The sequence below is a fragment of the Castanea sativa genome, chromosome 6, assembly GCF_040712315.1.
Source record: "Castanea sativa cultivar Marrone di Chiusa Pesio chromosome 6, ASM4071231v1".
In the NCBI taxonomy this organism is placed as follows: Eukaryota; Viridiplantae; Streptophyta; class Magnoliopsida; order Fagales; family Fagaceae; genus Castanea; species Castanea sativa.
In genome coordinates this window covers 19,888,381-19,896,223 of record NC_134018.1, presented here as the reverse complement: position 1 = coordinate 19,896,223, position 7,843 = coordinate 19,888,381, and the positions used below count along the sequence as shown (strand labels likewise).

At 38.5% G+C, this 7,843-nt stretch overlaps 2 protein-coding genes across 5 annotated transcripts; both read left to right on the top strand.

The window, feature by feature from the left end:
• The first annotated feature begins 2,082 nt into the window (after positions 1–2,082).
• On the top strand, positions 2,083–2,565 carry LOC142639598 (uncharacterized). The gene has a single exon (XM_075813755.1). The coding sequence runs from the start codon at positions 2,083–2,085 to the stop codon at positions 2,563–2,565; it is 483 nt and encodes a 160-aa protein (XP_075669870.1).
• A 1,132-nt stretch (positions 2,566–3,697) lies between these two features.
• LOC142638910 (uncharacterized) lies at positions 3,698–6,963 on the top strand. 4 transcript variants are annotated; one of them, XM_075812986.1, is made up of 4 exons: positions 3,698–3,873; positions 5,742–5,811; positions 6,336–6,417; positions 6,568–6,963. In XM_075812986.1, exons 3-4 carry the CDS (start codon positions 6,342–6,344, stop codon positions 6,669–6,671), a joined length of 180 nt encoding a protein of 59 aa, XP_075669101.1. In that variant the 5' UTR covers positions 3,698–3,873; positions 5,742–5,811; positions 6,336–6,341; the 3' UTR covers positions 6,672–6,963. The 4 variants fall into 4 exon arrangements, with proteins under 4 accessions (XP_075669101.1, XP_075669102.1, XP_075669103.1 ...); XM_075812987.1 differs by lacking the exon at positions 5,742–5,811 and adding an exon at positions 5,430–5,472; XM_075812988.1 differs by lacking the exon at positions 5,742–5,811 and having other exon boundaries at positions 6,340–6,417.
• Positions 6,964–7,843: the final 880 nt, after the last annotated feature.

Here is a 7,843-nt window from a genome sequence, read left to right as displayed (position 1 = left end):
GCACCGTCCGTAAATAAGTCTTTCTGGCCTTCTTGGACGATCCTACTGAAGCGTTGCCCCCCATTATCATCCGTATGTCTGCCACCGGTGGTCTGGGACGCTCGTTTTCCCGTCTAGGGTTCTGTTCCTGGGGCTGATCAGCTCTTTCCTTCCTCACGAACCTTTGCAACCTTCCCTGCCTTATAAGGGCTTCGATCTGTTGTTTCAAGTCATAACAGTCCGTCGTATCATGGCCGTGGTCACGGTGAAAGCGGCAATATCTATCTCTTGGCCTTTTGTTCGGATCTCCCTTTAACTTACCCGGGAATGTCAAGCTTCCTTCATCTTTGATTTGCATAAGCACTTGGTCAATTGGGGCTATGAGGGGGGTGAAACTTGTAAACCTCCCTGAAGGTGGTTTGGGTCTCCGGTCTTCTCGTCGATCTCTGGTTCTAGCCGCTTTTCGTCCGTTATCTGGTTTCATATCTTCCTCTCTCTCCCTTTTCTTTGGTTTATAGTCGTCTCGGCCGCATGGCATCCTCCGCATTCATATACTTCGTCGCCCGTAATAGACATCGGACATAGTCTTTGGGTCATTCTTACATAGGGAAAATAAGAACTTACCCTCTTGTAACCCGTTTGTGAATGCCGCCACAAGTGTCTTGTCGTCGGCCTCGTCTATCGAGAGGGATTCCTTATTGAAGCGGGCTATATAAGACCTCAATGTCTCACCTTCTCGTTGTTTAATTCCCGCATGCATGCAATAGACCTCTTGTGTCGATGACTTCCAATGAAGTGTGACACAAACTGCGCTCCTAATTCCTTAAAAGTGCCGATGGAATTAGGCGTCAACTTGCCGTACCAATCCCTCGCAGCCCTTTCAAAGTGGTGAGGAAAGCTCTGCACATGATTTCGTCCGGTACACCCTGAAGATGCATCAGTGTTCTGAAAGACTCCAGGTGATCCAACGGGTCCTTGGATCCGTCATAATTTTCCACATGGGGCATTTTGATCTTTGAAGGGACGGGGCCTGTATTCACCAACGCCGTGAATGGTGAATCCGTTCTATGGACTAGGTCGTCCGTATTGCCGGATACCCGTCCCTTAAGGGCGTTCATCATGGCATCCATACGTTCCCTCATCTCCTGCATCTCGGTGGCTATGTGAGTCGGCACTGTGTCTAAAGCAAGTGGTGGATTGGTTTCTTGTCGCTCGGGTCTAGTCGGAGCGTTGCCGCCTCGGTGTCTTTCCGCGTTCCTTCCTTCGGGGCTAGCGCCCTCCTGATCTTCCTGTGGTGCACTCTGATTTGCGGTTATTTGCCGCAACTGTTCTTCCAAATCATGATTCTGCTTAGTGAGGCGCTCAACCGCCGCCGCAAGCGTTTGGACCTGCCTTTCCAAAGCGGTGGTACGTGGTTCATCGCCTTGATTGTTGTTCGTCGCCATCGATCGGGTGAGTGCCATGCAACTCTTTGTCTCAGGGATAGAGCGAGGCTAAAAATAATCAGAAGATTTTCTTCCTCTATTTCCCACAGACGGCGCCAACTGATGATGCCGAAAATATCACCAGTGAGTTGCAAGCGCTCCTCGAACGAAAGCAATATCTGCAAAAAGAAAGCAAAGGACCTAAAAGAGAGCACCGGTGTGGTGTCGGCCAAATACCCTCCGAAGGTCAAGTTAGAATCTCCTTCCTTTAACCCTAGAGTGCCAGAGTTAAGAATATTATGCGTACCTTCATACCTAGGGTTTCTGGGGTATTTATATTGAGTAGAATTACCTTTCTTTTAGGATACAACTTCCTTCTCAAGTTCCTTTCCATATAGGGGTCTTCCCAAACGTGCGTCGCAAGAAGTCCAAATATACACGTTTGCGTGGGGATAAAGCAAAAGCTTATCTGAAATATATCAAACGACGTGCCACGTGGCATCCATAATTAATTTATACAAGACGGACATTCAGCAACACCCAACCGTCATAGCTGGGTTACTCATGGTGTCGATCCGTCCTCACTGTCTCCATCCACTTACTATTTTTATCCCCTTCAGTACCTAATAAAATCAAGGTGTTTGGATGGAGAGCATGCCAAGAAATCTTACCAATCCGCATGAATCTTGCTAGAAGAAGAATCATTTTAGACAATGTATGTCAAGGCTGCAAAAGATCTCCAGAATCTGTAGTTCACTCAATTTGGGAATGTTGTGTTGCTCAAGATGTGTGGGCTGGGAGCTTTATTAGTTTGCAGAAGTGCTCTAATGATCAACATTACATTATCCAGTTGTTTGAGGATCTTTTGGAGAGGCTCTCTACAGGTAAGTTTGAATTGTTTCTTGTTCAAGCATGGATTATTTGGAATCAGAGGAACACAGTGGTGCATGGGGGGCAGCTGAAGGACCTGAGGTGGCTGAATAAAAGAGCAATGGATTACTTGGATGAATACAAAAAATCCCAGGACCATCTATCAATCCTAGTCACGGCACCAAGCAGGGATTTTTGGCAACCTCCCCCTCCATCAGTTTATAAACTGAATTTTGATGCTGCCATTTTTTCAAGCCTGAAATGCTGGCTTTGGTGCAATAATTTACAATGAGGGAGGTGAGGTGATGGCGGCAATGTCTATCAAAGGGCCTTATGTTAATAACAGTGAAGAAGTGGAAGCTTTAGCTTGCAGGAAAGCTCTAGAGTTCTCCATTGATGATGGTTTTTCAGAGTTACTCATAGAAGGAGACAACATTAATGTTATGAAGGCAATCTCTTCTTCAACAGCTAATCACTCCTTGCTACGTCATGTGTTTGAGGATGTCCAATGCCTTGTTTGTGGTCTGCGCGGGCGCGGCGCGGCGCGGCGGGGGGGGGGGGGGGGGGGGGAGGAGGGGTATGGTAACACATGTCCTAGCCCAATATGCTACAAATATCATTGATGAAATGTATTGGTTGGAAGATTCACCTCCACCTGTTGTGGATGCCTTGTCTTTGTATTATTTACATATCAATGAATGAATGTTTCGTTTTTTTTTTTTTAAAAACCTCCAAAGTCCAAAACCACCACTAAACTTTGTTCTATGTTCTACTCTCGAAACTTCCTAGATAAATAAAATTTATCTCATATAAATGACCAATTTTCACCTTCAACCAAAAGAAATACCCAATGCAAACCAATCAACATCCATCTTGTTCCTCATTCTCATATCAACACACAGCATCGTGCAATCACCTACAACAAAACAAATACCCAAACACAGCGCAATTTATTTTGATATTTTCATATTTATTTGGGGTATTTAAGACTTTGTACAAAAGAGTATTCATAAAATCTATTTTTTTTATATATATTTGATAAAGAGAATAATGAACAATGGTTTTGAAAATATAGAAGAAAAATTCTTTGGTTTCAAAGATTTTGTGAAGAGTGAACCGTAATTTTTTTTTTCCAAGGATAAAATGTAGTTTGGCAAGCTGTATGTACCAATGTTATTAATTTTGTTCCATTCTAACTAGAATGACCAGAATTTTTCATTTTTATGTGCAATTCAGAACGGTAATGCCACATATTTCACCTCGGATTGTTTCAGGGTGTTTCGATCAATTATGGACAATTTTGGGTGGAATGAGAATTTTGACCGGTACAGTTTTTGTCCTTAAAAAAAAAAAAAAAAAAAAAACTGTCCTATTTATTCACTAATAAAAAGTAAAAACTTCTCCCAGTCTCACACTCTCTTCTATGTAATCAAACCTCCCCACCGTTCTGAAATAGTCAAATAGAGTAATTTTTTTTTTTCTTTGATGAAAAATAGTCACTTCTTAAACCTTGTACACAAAAACCCTGTAAATACCAAAACCCCACTCTCCAAATAGTTTTCGTCTCTCTTCAGCCTACTTCACTATCAGCTTCGTAAAGGTACTCTCTCTCTCTCTCGTGAGTGCTTAATTTCAGAAGAAGTTGTAGTAGGATGATTGAAAATGAATTGGGTATTTCACATTTCTGGGTTTCTTTCACATTTCGCCTGTATTGAAGTTTCTTCTTTAGTTGCATAAATTGGGTGGTTACCTTAGCAAGTATTTACTCATTTCTTGGATTTTATTAGCCTTTTTTGAAATTGGGTTTGGCTTAGTTTCAGTCCCTAAAGAATTTGCTATACAATTTGTGAGATCTCATGCTGTTGGATCTTGAGCATAAGCTATTAAATAACCCCAATTGTTTAACTTTCTTAATTTGTCGAGGAAAAGAGAAACAAACATTGATGAGATTGTTGAGAATGAGAGCATGCTGTTTTTACATTGTTGGAAAAGATAGAAACGATGCTTCTATGCTTTTTATTTTATATTAAATTTTTGGATAAATTTTTTGAAATGAAGCTTATATGCTGAACACTAAGAAAATGTAGGAAAAGAAAAAAATTGAAAAAAAAGAAGAAAATTTTGTAATTTTTAGAATTAATTTAGTTTGCTTTTTATTCCTTGATGGTTGATACATACTGTGTGAGTCTCTGAGTTTATGTCGGACTTTTCTCAAGAGAGTTTGATATGAAATACTGTTTGATATGAAATACTGGTGACATCCAATCAAATTAGAACTATGTAATGTGCTTGGTGGGGAACTAAAGGAAATGTGTAATGTAAAACTTTAAAAAAAATTGTTTTGAATGAGAAAACACAAACCTCCTTTCAAATTTGAGATGAATAATTGCTTAACGTAAACCAGTTCAAGGGAACTTCTCTTTTTTTCTTTTTAAATTATTTTATAACTAAAATTTCAAATTCCTTTTATTTCTGCACTTTTTACTTATTAAAGAAAAGAAAAGAAAAAAAAAATCCCCATTATATTATTTGGCATCAAATTAAGCCTTCTTTTTTTGTTATGACATTTTTTAAGTTGACTTTGCTTTTTAATGTTTAAATATATGTATTGTTTTAGCCCCCTAGGAGTTCATGAATTATGACTTTAGTCATAAACAGAAGAATAGATATTTATGATTTGATTTACTTTAGGAGTAATGCATGCTCCATATGGAGTATTCTTTATTTGGTTTGTGATTTAGAAGGTGTGTATATGGTTCATGAAGACATGATTAGACATAATGTATAAATAATGTATAAATAAACTTTTATATTCTGTTCTCTTTTCCTTTTCATACAGTAGCAAATTCATGGCGTTGAAGTGGGATAAAGTAACAATCTGGTTAAGCATCTGTTAATTCTTGGTTTAATTTTCTGTTATAAGCATTATCTGCTTCCCCTTTATAGGTATTTAGGGTGCAGAACTTGATTGGTTCAATTTTGAAACAGTGTTTGCCATTTAATGATTTGTGCATGTTTTAACTTGTCTATCTCTAGTTTTTGATTTACAAGCTCTCTGATATTTACATACTAGATCTTGAGTGAATTGAAATTCAGTGTTGTATATCAACTTGTTTGTGAAATTTATCTCTGCATACCAAATTTTCATCCTGCCAGGAAGAGAATCTATATTGGAGCTCTTAGCGCCTGTTCTTCCAAGGTCCTATATTTGATTGCACCTTAGGTTCTTAAGCTCAGCTAGAGTTTTGCTTGTACACGTCTCCTTATTTTTCAGGATTTGAACTGGACTGTTGAATGCTGTGGATCCTTAGTGATATATTTGTATAGCTTAAGTAGATTATGTGAAAGAAATGCATAATTCTCTGAAAATTATTATGTTGCTATTTATCTCCTATTCTATGAGTTTTGGTTAAGTTTTAATACCAGAGGATGGCAAGCTTAGAATGATTTATATGCTTTTCTCATCAGACTAGACCGAGATCAGTTGCTGCTATTCTAGCAAATTAGCTTACTCTCCTTCATTGGAGGGGGTATATTGGTATAAATGGACTGAACTGTAATTCTAGGAAAATGATAAGATTGCTTTACTTTTTCTAATCTGTATCATGGTTAACTTTTGAAGCAGCATTATGAAGATTACTGCTCTAAGTCGCTAACTTCTTTTGTATTTAATTAATGGTTTGCATCATGTAACTATCTGTCCACTCTCCCTAGGGCAGTTTTTAATAATATATAAATAAAAAGTAGCTATCTACAACTGTGCTTACTGCCATCTGATGTTGCAGTTCATCAGCACATCATTAATTTTAGTTGATACATTATCCATGTATCTCTGCTTGTTCAGTAACCGCAATTTGAATTTAGGTTGGTTTTTCACTGGGATTGGAACCATTCTGTTGATTAGATAAAGACTTCTGTAAGTCATGTATTTGATAATCAGATTCCATTATAGGTGTTTGATCTTAAAAGCTTCTGGATAACTTTTAATACCCTGTAAGACTAGCAATTATGTTTAGTATTTAAAATGCTCCTATGCTTAAAGCAATGCAATGTGTTTGGCAGCAAGACATGGGAAGCAGGGGAGCTATACCAGATAAGTGGTCTATGAGGGTTCTATGGTTCTGTGCACTTGGAAGTGCGGTTGGTATGCATCCATAACCCTTTCATAGTTTTATTCCAAATATCTTATTGACCAAATTTATATAAGTTCTGAGTTCTTTGTCATATTGCCTCACAAATATTTTTCACTTTATCTTCCTATTCTCTTTTCTTGGTGGTGATTACTACCCTTTAGGCCTATATATGGTTGCTGTAGATAGACAAACAAAGAACAGGGAACGGATGATGGCTGAAAATATGAAGGCTATGGAAGGCGAAGGAGGTGGTGAGGATGTTTGAATACTGGCATATATAAATGATGAGATGCTTTTAACAAATTTTTGAAGAGCTTCCCCAAGTTTACAAATTGGGCCATCTGTTTATGTTAAATGTTTCTTAAACTTTTTTTTCCCTTTGAAAGTTTCTTAATCCTTTTTCCCCCCTCATATGACATCAATTTTATTGATGACTCAGGGTTTTCTTTCTATTTTACTTTAGAAGGATGATAGTAGTATGTTAGAAGTAATAATGAATACTTGCCACCGAACATTTTAATTTTTTACATGTTTCTCAACCCTTTTTTACACCTTGATGGTTATTGAAGTTTTGGAGGATGGTAATTAAACGATATATATTCTTGGAAATACTAGAAATCCAAACTAGTTATCATCTTGGGCACGTCTAATATTCTCATGCCTTCAAGGCTAATTAGTAAATTCATTTACTAAGGAAAAAAAGGGGAAAAACTATTAGTAAGTTGAAGAATAAAACGGGAAAGGAAAGGTCAACAAGTAGAAATATGAAAGTAGGAGAGTATTTACTTCCAATGTGATATTTAACTTTGGGTCTTTACTGTAATAACAAAATAATGTCAAATCGGTATATGGGTAAGGGCTCTGTAAAGAAGGGGTTTGTCTTACAGAGACAGCACGTATTCCCTACCTCGCCACTCACACAACCCTCATGACTCGAGAGATAACCGTAACAAACCAATGTAATGCTTTTGGTGCTTGCACATGCTTTGCCATCTCACGCAAGCACTCGGTTTGTCTCAACAAAGCCGTGAAAGGGCTCTTAGTATAAAACTATGAATAACCAACATTTAATTTTTTAAAAGCAATGCAAAGCACAGAAGATAATAAAGATGGCCATGCTAAGATTTGCCTTCGTGGGTTTCTTGGTGTTTGTATGCTTAAGCTTCAGCAGCGCCAGGGTGCTCATGGATACCCATGGTGAACAAAAACTCGACGACTCTCTTTTAGGTTGGTCAGCTAGTGGGGTAGGAAGTGGCCTTGGCTTTGGCAGTGGTAGTGGCTTTAGTGGTACCAATAGTGGCTTTGGTGGTCAAGGAGGAGGAGCTGACACTAGCTTTGGTAGTGGTAGCAACCCTAGTAGCCAAGGTGGAGGAACTGGAACTGGCATTGGCTTTGGTAGCGGTGGTAACTTCAATAGTCAAGGGCAAGGATTTGGCA